General features: G+C 39.9%; 1 protein-coding gene across 7 annotated transcripts in view; it reads left to right on the plus strand.

The window, feature by feature from the left end:
• Nucleotides 1-800: 800 nt before the first annotated feature.
• Nucleotides 801-12,680, plus strand: part of exoc6 (exocyst complex component 6) — a 51,897-nt gene continuing 40,017 nt past the window's right edge. For 3 of the 7 annotated variants that reach the window (XM_046853513.1, XM_046853516.1, XM_046853517.1), the window contains exon 1: nucleotides 802-955. In XM_046853513.1, coding sequence (XP_046709469.1) covers nucleotides 828-955 — 128 coding nt within the window. In that variant the 5' untranslated portion in view covers nucleotides 802-827. Of the gene's footprint in view, nucleotides 956-3,157; nucleotides 3,550-12,680 lie in introns of those variants that run through there. The other 4 variants (XM_046853512.1, XM_046853514.1, XM_046853519.1 and 1 more) reach the window with 4 other exon arrangements.

Here is a 12,680-nt window from a genome sequence, read left to right on the forward strand (position 1 = left end):
AGTGTACTGATATAAACTAGAGAAGTGTACTGATCTGAACTAGAGAAGTGTACTGATCTGAACAAGAGAAGTGTACTGATATGGACTAGAGAAGTGTACTGATATGGACTAGGGACGTGTACTGATCTGGACTAGGGAAGTGTACTGATCTGGACAAGAGAAGTGTACTGATCTGGACTAGAAGTGTACTGATCTGGACTGAAGTGTACTGATCTGGACTAGAGAAGTGTACTGATCTGGACTAGAGAAGTGTACTGATCTGGACTAGAGAAGTGTACTGATCTGAACTAGAGAAGTGTACTGATCTGGACTAGAGAAGTGTACTGATCTGGACTAGAGAAGTGTACTGATCTGGACTAGAGAAGTGTACTGATCTGGATAAGAGAAGTGTACTGATCTGGATAAGAGAAGTGTACTGATCTGGAGGGTAGGATGAGGAGGTCATATATCACAATACTGCACGTAGCAGAGGGACTGGATTTGAGATCTCCAGACTCAATATCAGAGCTGCTAAAAGATGTTTTAGGCATGGACAGAGAAATGCTCATGGATAGATGTGTCTCACACACACACACACACACACACACACACACACACACACACACACACATCTTTACAGCTCCACCTCAGTAAAAAGTGTGAGGAAATATTTAACAAAACAGCAATAACTGCTGCTATGTAGGATTCAAAGTACTGAGGATCACGAGGACAGGCCTTTTTTTTCTGGGGGTTTTTGCAGACGTTGCAGTTTTCTGCTGACTCTGGTCTCTTGGCTATCCTGTCTGAAACTTAGTTGACTTTCACACACTTGTGATTGTGACAGGATCATGGAGAGCAGCAGAGCGAGGGCTCCGTCACCGAGTCCTCCAGACGAGGATGTTCGAGAGGAAAAAGTCTACGGCAACGTTTTTGCAGAACTTGAGTCAGTAGATTTGGCATTGGGGACAACCTTAAGGTAAATTATCCATATCATGAGTTTATTGTTTTCATGAAATCACAGACTTTTTATATTCTTATATCGTTTATATTCTTTATTATGACTGGTTTCTTTATCATCTGTCCAGTTTCACATGGTGCTGATTGTTTAACAAACTACGCCACACAGTTTAGAACTGTTAAATAAAGTGATAGAATGAAATAGAGTAAAATTGAAACATCTGTCACTTCAGGTTATTACTATCTTATTAGTTACTACTTAAGGCTCATCTGTTTAGAATGATTTGTTATTATGTTTAGTAGGTTTTAAATATATATATATCTATCTTATATATATATATATATATATATATATATATATATATATATATATATATATCTTCTTCTTCTTCTTCTTCTTCTTCTTCTTTTGGCTGCTCCCATTAGGGGTCCCCACAGCAGATCATCTGTCTCCATACCCCCCTGTCCTCTACATCTGCCTCTTTCAACCCATCTACCTGCATGTCTTCCCTCAACACATCCATAAACCTCCTCCTTGGTCTTTCTCTTTTCCTCCTTCCTGGTGGCTCCATCCTCAGCATTCTCCTACCGATATACCCCATGTCCCTCCTCTGCACATGTCCAAACCATCTCAATCTCACCTCCCTCACCTTGTCTCCAAAACATCCTACGTGCGCTGTCCCTCTAATAAACTCATTTCTAATCCTGTCCATCGTTGTCACTAATCAACGAAAATCTCAAAATCTTCAGCTCTGCTACCTCCAGCTCCACCTCCTGTATTTTACTCAATGCCACTGTCTCTAAAACATACAACATCACAGGTCTCACCACAGTCCTATAAACTTTCCCTTTCACTCTTGCAGATACTCTTCTATCACAAATCACTCCTGCTATCACTCTTCTCCACCCACTCCACCCTGCCTGCACTCTTTTCTTCACTTCTCTAACACACTCTCCATTACTTTGCACTGTTGATCCCAGGTACCTGAACTCCTCCACCTTCTCCATCTCTTCTCTCATTCACACACATGTACTCTGTCTTACTCTACATTCCAGTCTTGTGAAGGTCTACAATCTTGTCCCTGATGTTCTTTGACAGTTTTTTTGGTCTTGCCCGTGGTGGTGAAGAGGTTTGAATGGAAGATTTTGATTCTGTGACGGTCTCTTTTATACACATAACGAGTTGATATTGGGAGCACTTTCTAAAAGGTACAGGACTCATTTGGGAATTTGGAACCTTTATTTACATTATTATTATTATTATTATTATTATTATTATTTTTATATTTAGTCTGTCCTACCATAAAACTTCTAGACTGTTTATTTATTTTTAAGGGGTTTTTGTAATGCAATCTTTGTAAATAATTATTTCCCCCACTGAACATATAATACAATGAATAAAATTCTTCTTCTGCTTAAATATTATTATTAGTAGTAGTGTAATAGTAAAAGTAATAATAGTTATAGTATTAGAAATAATAATAATAATAGTAGTAGTTGTGGTATTAATAATAGTCATAGTAATAGTATTATTAGTAGTATTATTAATAGTAGTAGTATTTAAGCATTTAAACCCTGTGTTTATTAAAGTCTATTATTATTATGATTATGATATGACTATATTTTGTTAATTTACAAAAAAAATACTATTTCCACAACCAATAATAATTATTATTTTTAATGGTAACATGTTTAATAGTAAAAGTATAATAATAATAATAATAATAATAATAATAATAATAATAATAATAATAACAATAATAAAATCTAAATTTTGTGTATATTTTGGCTTTATTATTATTATTATTATTATTGTTGTTGTTGTTGTTGTTGTTGTTATCACATTTTACCCCACACTTTTCCACACTACTACCTCTACTACTAATACTAACAATAATAAAAAATATGCATATTGATGATACTGATAATGATGATGATGATGATGATGATGATGATGATGATGATAATAATGATGATGATGATGATGATGATGATGATGATGATGATGATACTGATAATGATGGTGATAATGATGATGATGATGATGATGATGATGATGATGATGAAAATGAGCATGTGAGAATGCACTAAGGGAGAACTCACTTGACAGTGCGGTAGTGTATAACAAACATCACTTTTGTATTATATTGTTATTTTATAAATCCATAGGTGTAAGTATTATCATGTGCTCTTGGCTCTAGTTCCTCAGTGAAATGTCCTTCACCACATCAGACAGTAATCACACCTTACACAACACCCCCATCTCCAGCCCACTGTTACTAAACGCAGTGCACTGTTAGATTCCTGGTCGCTCCCAATCGGATACCTAGTGCCCTAAATGTAGGGTTTGCGAACCGTTATTTTGTGCTCTATGTAGTGCACTTATCTAGGGCGGATTGATTTTGTTTAATGCGCCGTCCTCAGGTCTCACTCTCCCCCCCTGTCGGCGGACGCTGGTCACTGCGCGTTCAGGCCGCATTGTCATAAAGTGTCGCTGTGATGAAGATAGAACAACATGGCGGAGAGTGAAACCCTGGAGAGTATCACCGAGCATGAGCGCATCCTGCAGGAAATCGAGAGCACGGACACGGCCTGTATCGGTCCGACCCTTCGGTAGGAGGTTTCAGCTCGTTGTTGTGCATGTCGGGTATGACTGTGTGCTCTGTCCTCTGTGCTCTGTCCTCTGTGCTGGAAAGGAAGATGGAGTTGGGCCTTTGTTTGCTAAAGCAGCTAGCCAGCTAACGTCATAGAGAGAGATTGTGTGTGTGTGTGTGTGTGTGTGTGTGTGGTTGGTTGGTTGGAGCTCTACTCCATACTGACATGGTCATGAAGAACTGCTTCATTTCTCCCGGGTTGATTAAATGTCTCTTGTTCATTCGAGTCAGAGAGGAAGTGATATAGGGACAGGAAGAGGAGGAAGAGGAATAGATGAGGCTAAGGATCAGCATCTTAAACACACTGAGCTGAGCTCCATCTGGCCTGAGAGATTCTTCATCATAACCAACATCAGTATCGCCTCTGAACAGCTCATGGGCAGGTGTTAGAATGACGAGGAACTTGAGGAACCCCCTGTGACAGCTTTATTTACAATATTACTGTGCTCATCACACACACACACACACACACACACACACACACACACACACACACACACACACACACACACTCCTGCCTGATTCCTACATGATTCCTGCCTGATTCCTGCCTGATTCCTGCCTGATTCCTACCTGATTCCTACCTGATTCCTGCCTGATTCCTGCCTGATTCAGATCTGATTCCTGCCTTATTCCTACCTGATTCCTGCCTTATTCCTACCTGCTCCTGCCTGATTCAGATCTGATTCCTGCCTGATTCAGATCTGATTTCTACCTGATTCCTACATGAATCCTACCTGATTCCTGTCTGATTCCTACCTGATTCAGATCTGATTCCTGCCTGATTCCTACCTGATTCAGATCTGATTCCTGCCTGATTCCTACCTGATTCAGATCTGATTTTTGCCTGATTGTCAAAAAACCTTTAGGTTGCTGATTAGATGTGTGTCGTAGCAGAGAAGCACGTGACTGTAATCTATTTAATTTGTAACCCGATACCTGCTAGTCAGAATGAGTCGCACCTGCACCATCACACCGCCCCCAAACCGAGCTTTATGATCCTAGCGTTTCACTCTGATCAGAGCAAATGGCACGTTTTATGAATCAGCAAAAAAATGCTAATATAAATAAGGTTTAAAAACATTAATATCTTTTGACACTTAATTCTGATCCAGCGCCAAAAACAACATCCTGTAACAGAAACTGATTAAAACCTTGAGGGCCAGTTCAATGTCAGAACCACAAATTTGGCAACACGGAGATCTGTTTATGCGTAACTTCCACTTCAGCAGTGTTTGTAGCTTTGTGATGTTCCTCTATAACAGAACGTAGTATCTACTAGGGGAAGTTATCTGGCTTTTTCCCCTTTTAGATCATATTCTAGCTAGGGGAAATGGTAGCACAGTGGGTAAAGTTTGGACTTCTGTCATATCCCAGTGCCTCTAAACGATCACTCTTGAGCCCCTGAGCAAGATCCTGCTCAAAGGTGGTAAAAATGATCAAACATACATATTGTAAAGATTGTTGCAAAAAACTTCATCGGCTTTACATGGTGTTAAGGTGAACATTGTGACTTCTGTTTTCTTCACAAGCTCTTATGTTTCAAGGAAGTAGATTTGATGAAATACCAGATGAATTTAGTATTAGGTAAAGACAAGTATATGTTTGATTAGATGTCCAGGAAGAAGTAGGTTGCTTTTATAGTAGGCACGTCCTTTTCTCAAGTCAAATCCAAAACATACGGTTTCCCATCTCACGCTTACAACTATGGAATAATGGCGTTACCCGTTATTCTTTAATAAAGTTCAACCCAAAGCACGGAATTCTCCATTCTGATTGGTCAGAAGGTGATGATGCGGCATTCGTTCTAATACGCTCTTGCTCCTTTGCCTGGGTGTCGTTGTTGATGTGGAGTCTCCAGTGTCAGTGCAACAGTCAGAGGTAAAGCTTTTTCCGTCACTGGGAAGTCTTCAAGAAAGAGGAGTTTCCGAGAAATTAAGAGAAAGTAAGAACCGCTATTGGTTAGCAGGCGCCGTTATCCAGAGCTCCGTACAAAATCTATCAATGAATAAATCAACACCGGTTTTCTAGGTTGCAGATTCAAAATAGCGTACAAACAAAGAAACAGGGAAAATAAGTACCGTAATTTCTGGACTATAAAGCGCACCCATATATAAGCCACGCCCACTGAATTTTACACAGATTTTTATTTTGAACATAAATACGCCGCACCTGTCTATAAGCCGCAGGTTCCTACACTGAAACTAATAAACTTTACACAGGCTTTAACGAAAGACAGTGTCTGTTACACGGCTTGTATCTAAACAGTAGCCTACCAAGAAAGTCATTGTTCCACTGTCTTCCTCCTTCCTTTCACAACTATTTCTCTCGGGAGTTTTTCTTTTGGCATCGTCGTGCGTTTAAAAATCACCATTGGTGAATCTTTTCTCCCGATGCCGTGCAGCTCAGAACACAGGTGAAGTGTGTTTTTTCATGCCCGGTTGTTTTCAGCGTGACGAATGATTCACATTTCCTGTAGACAGTCCGAGTGAGCGGCAGGTCAAACGTCAGAGGCACATCTTTCATATTTATGATGTGGTGCGGCCCGATTCAGTGGGAGCGCATCTGATTTAATATAAAGAGTTTCATTGGTTCACCTGAACCCGTTCTGCAATGTCATTAGTCTAATGTTATGGGGCTCAGTTTTTTGACTTGAAGTTTGTGAAACCGGAAAAAACCCAGGAAAAATCCATAAATTAGCCGCTTCATTGTTTAAGCCGCGGTTCAAAGCGTGGTCAGAGGTCAGAGCTCAGGGTCAGCCAGGATACAACCACCGTGGAGCACAGAGGGTTAAAGTCTTTGCTCAAGGGCACAACAGTGGCAGCTTAATCTCCCGACCTTCTGATCAGTAACCCAGAGTAACCCTTAACCACTAATCTACCACTGAAAGACCATTTACAGCTGCTACGACCAAAGACAACAGGAAGTCACAGACACTCTACAACTTGAAATGCAACCATAAAGGAATAAAATCAACAAGGAGTCTCTGTTTTATTAATAATAAACATGTGGCTGTGGTATAAGAAGAATAAAACGTGTCAGTGTTGAGTTTTGCTATCGGATAATAACTTTCAGGTGTCATGGTCGATCTGCTTTACATTACATTACCATGTCACTGATTACTATCCTGCATTAGCACGCCCTTTAATGAATCCTGCGCGGTAACCACGCCTACAAACAAATTTAACCAATCGCTGATCTTTCATCAGCATGGCTTTGGTTATTCTGTAGATGATCCAAATACAGCTTGAGCGATCGTCTCTGTTGGAGTTTGCGTTTTTACGAGCGGTCATTAAAGCGTGTTTCCTGCTTGCGAATGGAACAGAAGCGGAAAAGGTTCACCGTTTGGTCTAAAAGAAGACAGGAAGGAATGTCTTTTCACTCTTTGCAATAACAGGAAGGAGGAAACGTTCGGGTCGAGGCGATGCCGACGCTCGCTGTCTCTCTCCACACTTCTGGAAGCATCAGCATTTTCTAAAGAATTGTTTTTTAGGGGGAAAAAAAAGCTCTAGGCATGTTGAATCATTTACTGACTGAATTGTGTGCTACAGGCATTTGTGACTTTCACGCTCCATGTTAAATTGAAAGGTGGGAAAAATACAGAAAAGCATCGCTCCGGCGAAACAGGGTTCATCTGTTCCTTTAATCGTCTCTCTTGTGGAAGGAAGCATGCGTGCTGAGAAACTGCTGAGGCATGCTGATATGAGGTCTTTCCATCAGATTTTCTACCAGTTTAGTCTGGACCAATTCCAACCTTCCAGTAAGGTTTTGCTTATTCTCACAACAGCTTTGAAATCGGAAGGCTGGAGGCTATCAGCCCTCTTCCACATGTACACAGACACCCCTGATTGGTTACTTTTTACTCAATGGAGGGAAACAATTCTATGAATCCCTGATGACTGGATGGATACATGGCCATGTATGGATGGAGAAAAGTATGAGGGTGGAGAGTGAGTGAAAGTGAGCCAACTTTACTTTCACACAATTTACCAGTGGCTGTACTGTGATGTCATCAGGTGTTTTTTTTATCTATCGGGGACTGACGCCGTTACCATTCCACAAATCAGCAGATCAGCAATCAGTCTTCTCACCCACTGCTAGTCGATGTACCAAGTTGCTTCATAGTTGCATAACGTTAAACTGTTCTCGGTTTTTTTTTTCCCACATCTAGTCGCCAATGATACCTTCTCAAGTTGACAGCTCACATTGAAAAAGAATGTCTCTGTGAACGCCGTTTTAGACTCTGGAATGTCTGTGTCAGCAGTGGGATTCAAGCTTATGATGTCTGGATGAGGGGGCATATGTTTTATCATCTTTCCACATGTGCAAAGTTAATATAACATAATGTTAGGTGAGCGAGTTACATGCATTAATGAAGAAAAGAGTGCAGGCAGGGTGGAGTGGGTGGAGAAGAGTGATAGCAGGAGTGATTTGTGATAGAAGAGTATCTGTGAGAGTGAAAGGAAAGTTTATAGGACTGTGGTGAGACCTGCGATGTTGTATGGATTAGAGACAGTGGCATTGAGTAAAAGACAGGAGGCGGAGCTGGAGGTAGCAGAGCGGAAGATGTTGAGGTTTTCGTTAAGAGGGATGAGGATGGACAGGATTAGTAATGAGTTTATTGGAGGGACAGCCCATGTCGGACGTTTTGGAGACAAGGTGAGGGAGGCGAGATTGAGATGGTTTGGACATGTGCAGAGGAGGGTATATTGGTAGAAGAATGCTGAGAATGGAGACACCAGGAAGGAGGAAAAAAAAGAAGACCAATGAGGAGGTTTATGGATGTGGTGAGGGAAGACATGCAGGTAGTTGGTTTGAAAGAGGCAGATGTAGAGGACAGGGGGGTGTGGAGACGGATGATATGCTGTGGCGACCCCTAATGGGAGAAGCGGAAAGAAGAAGAAGAATTCCTCGGAACTGAATTAAAGAATAGGCATTAATAGATGGATAGTGAGATAAATAGATGAATAGATAAAACTATGTGAATTCTTGTTGATTGGATGAATTACATAGCCATAGATATATAGATAGGATGGACGGATAAATGAATAAAAATATGTGAATTCCTGGTGACTGGATGAATAATTAGTAAATAGATAGATAGACAGACAGACAGACAGACAGACAGACAGACAGACAGACAGACAGACAGGCTTAGATAATGAGAGAACTATAGCCTTCATATTTAATGTATTTCCGAAAATGTTTTATATTTTTATGTTTGCGACTTTGACCAAAGTCATGGCTGACTATTTTATCTACGAGCTGTGCTTTTCGGTCTTAAAGTGTTTTTAGTAAAATGTCCTAGTAAAAAGATTTAATTATCATTGCAGGAGGGTTATAAGAAGCTTTACTGGATATGATGTACTTTATTACTTTTTATCTTTTCTTTTCAACTGTCAGTCAGATGAATACAGTACAGCAGGTCCTGAGAATTCGAATCACACACTCTATAGTTACAGCATGTTCAAATTAAAGTGTATTACAAAATTATACAGTGGTTGCCTGAGGTAGAGTTTGTGTGGTTGTGTAAGAAAATTAGCTGGGAAGACTTCTTTATTTATTCATTTATTTTAGGGTTTTTCAATTATTATTTTTTTTTGCCCCAAACCCCATCCCTCACTCTGTCCATAGTCTGTTCTGTAAAATGTTGCACTCTATGTGTACCAAATAAATTGATTTAATAATTAGGACATTTAAACAGTATCATACAGGCCACACTGCGGTTACACTGAATCACACTTTTGCCCATGTTCAGTATAACCTCATGATTACGTCAGTTTTATAAAGTAATATCTAGTGATATTTCAGACACAATATGGCCAAATGATCTGTTTCATGATAAACCTTCATTATAAAGTATGTAAAGGGTGAGGCTTTGTACATGCGTTAAAATGAAACAGTTGTGAATACTAAAGTTGAATCAGGTGTGTGTGGTTAGTGACGTGGCCAATACACGGAGATGCCATGGCTACTAGGACATGATCACTTTTATAGCACTTTAAAGCATTTTGTAGCACATACGATAGCTGGAAGGGTAGCTTAAATGTTAACGTTGCTTCTGGGTTGAATTGGTGTCCTTTCTGTCTCTTCATCTGAATCTGACGAGCTTTCACATTTTCAACTTAAAGTCATATACATAAGAAAGTATTGTTTCCTCTGTTCCTGTCTTGGCTTCCTTAATAGAAGTCTAGCTTTCATATAAAGAACTTGTTCAGTGGCGAGATTTACTGTCCAAATAGTAACAGCTTGTGTTTCCCTTTCCCCCCCTTTTTTTTTTATACGAGATGTTAAGCCCCCATCCAGCTTCCACTACCTCCTAACCAAAAGCTGTACCGGATTCACAGGAAGCACCTGCAGCCTGAACCCTCAGACTTCACTTCCTGTGTGGAAACGGTTGCAGGAACACTGCAGTGTGGCTTGTACCTGAACTTGCCGTATTTGTCCACTTGGGTCAGGGTTTTAAACTTCTCAAGTGTATTCATCTTCACTGGTATTTGCATTTTGTGATCTCAGTAAAAGTATCTCAGTAAAAGTAGCCTTACTGCAAATAAACTATAAGAATACGTATTTTTATAGTAAGTAGTCTGAGGAAAAGTGGTCTTCAAATGTTGTCTTCACGATATGGGAAGAAAGGAATGAAAATGAGTAATCATATTCAGACACCGGTGGTCTGATACGTTTCTTTATGAAGGTTAATACCATGCATTAATATGCAGAATATCGTTTATAGTATATTGTTCATTATAAAGAGAGCAAAACAACTGGATTGTCATGTTTATTCGCTATTGCGTATCTTATAGAAATTATTATTGAAAAAAATGGAAACAGCAGAAATTTGTCAAAAACTCTTTCACATTGGTGTTCGATTTATATAAAAAAAAAATTAATTAATTAAAATTAATTAAAGACTAAAAAGAATTAGAAAATATATAAACATTTTGTCCAGAACAATTTTATGTGGGGACATTATGGGTACATTTCCATTGAGACATTTTTTTTTGGGGGAGGGGTCCTGTCAGCATCCTCAAGCTGAATCCTGAGGTAAACGGCATTAAATATACTTGTTCTTGCTCGTTCTGGTTTTACGTCTTTTCCTGAGAAGATTTTCTTTTGAGGAGTGTACGTCGGATGTACACACGCAATTAGAGTGCATTTTGGGTATTGTCAGGAACAGATTTGTTCAGTCAGAGCTTTGACACTGCTACAGAATGGCCGACACTCAATATAGTGCTGTACTATAATATTATATACATGTGATTGGATTTACTTTCATTACAGTAATTGAACGATTTCTGACTAATCAGAATGGAGAATTGAACAGCACTGTGGTGTTTATAAATCTTATGTAATAAAACGTATAATCATCATATAGTTCTGTTTTGATTACTATGACAACAGCTCAAAGTCCAGCACTTTCACAAGACCTTCACAATCCATTTACTGCGTGTATTTATATGAAAACAAATGGCGTGTGTTCAGCCCTGTATGACCTTCTTCTCGTCTGTTGTCTGGCTGAAGCTCTGGGTTGTTTGCATTGAGATTTGCTAAACAAATGACACCTGACCACAGTCACAGCCAACACCCTGTTTCTCTGGGAAATGCTGAGGTAAATATCGTTATATATAGATTCTTTTTGATGAACAAATACAACGGGTACAATCCAGACATGTAGCTCAGTGATGTGAACTACAGTTTGGAAAGCAATAAACCATAATCGGTGGAGTAACAGGAGAATGATTTGACCATTCAGAGCCACAAGGAGGCGCTCTTGGAGCACTAATCGAATCCGTTTGCAGCGTCAGTTCAGGTGGATTAGATGTGCAGCACAGTTTCGGTGTGTTTTGTACCATCGGATTTGTGAGAATGAAAGATAATTGGGAGCGTATTGAATATTCATCGTACGTATTTCAAATAGAAGCGCATGCATGTTATTTATTCCGTCACAGTGGTGTGAAAGCAATGATGATTCTGCAGAGCAATGATCATGTCGAAGGCTCTGTGATTTTATGCTGATGCTCAAATGACCAGAAGGTTGTGAGTTCAGATCTTATGTAACGTGTGCGCAGTGAGCATGACCCTGTGCACAGCCATCTGGAGCATCTGAGTCACAGCCAGAGAGGTGAAGCACACAAACACTCCAGCAGCCCTCAACACAGCATGAAACACCTGTTTAAATTTCCTTTCCAGCTTTTGCCGAGTTCTGCAAGGACAGTACATTACCTTAATACTGATGCCACTCCCCGGAATCGGAGCTGCCATCGTTTGGAGCGGCATCGTGGTACAATTTCACGTTGGTCAGTCCCCCGAGGTTTGGTTTTACAGTCTGCATAATTTTAGGTTACAAAAAGCAAAAACAACTTTGTCTGAGAGGCCTGTAGAGTCAGATATGTACTCCTAAATGTACGCCTGAAACTCACTGAATGAGGAGAAATTGGAAAATGATTGGGAAATAAACGGATCTGTGCCAGGTATGTGTAGAAATGACAAAAATCACTCAAGCATAGAGAACACGGTGCTGGCGCTGAGCATGTTTTGCGAATCATATCCGGTGTTCTCTCATTCGACGATCACCCGCAATCCAAAACACATGTCGTGTTTGGTTCTGAATCTGTTTCTCGTTTTCAGTTGGCCGGAACTGGAACAAAACCCGTCAACCACGTCAGGATGAAAAATCGCATTCGGACGGAGTCAAGTAAACAGAATTTTAACCTCGATCCGATTTCGATTTGATTCAACACGATATGATTCAATGCACTATGATGCTGTGCAATGCAATATGGTACAGATAGTTCTTTTATTTCTTTAGTTCAGTCACACAAAATAATAAATGTTCTTAAGTAATAAAACCAGACGTTCTTTGTCTTTTCTGTCTCCGGGAAGACGCAGCTCTACCTCTGCCATGTTAATCTGTGTTCTTTGTGATTTTAAAGACATTCATATTGTGTTGTGGTACGTCATTCACTCAGCAGCAGTGTTTCTGAGAGAAGGCGCTTGGGAAACAGTTTAGCGAGGAGAAATCAATCTAGGTAGAAAATATCGGTCACAAAATGATCGGTCACTTTCTAAATAATAAAAGTGTAGCGCATC

This window comes from Silurus meridionalis, chromosome 7, assembly GCF_014805685.1.
Source record: "Silurus meridionalis isolate SWU-2019-XX chromosome 7, ASM1480568v1, whole genome shotgun sequence".
In the NCBI taxonomy this organism is placed as follows: Eukaryota; Metazoa; Chordata; class Actinopteri; order Siluriformes; family Siluridae; genus Silurus; species Silurus meridionalis.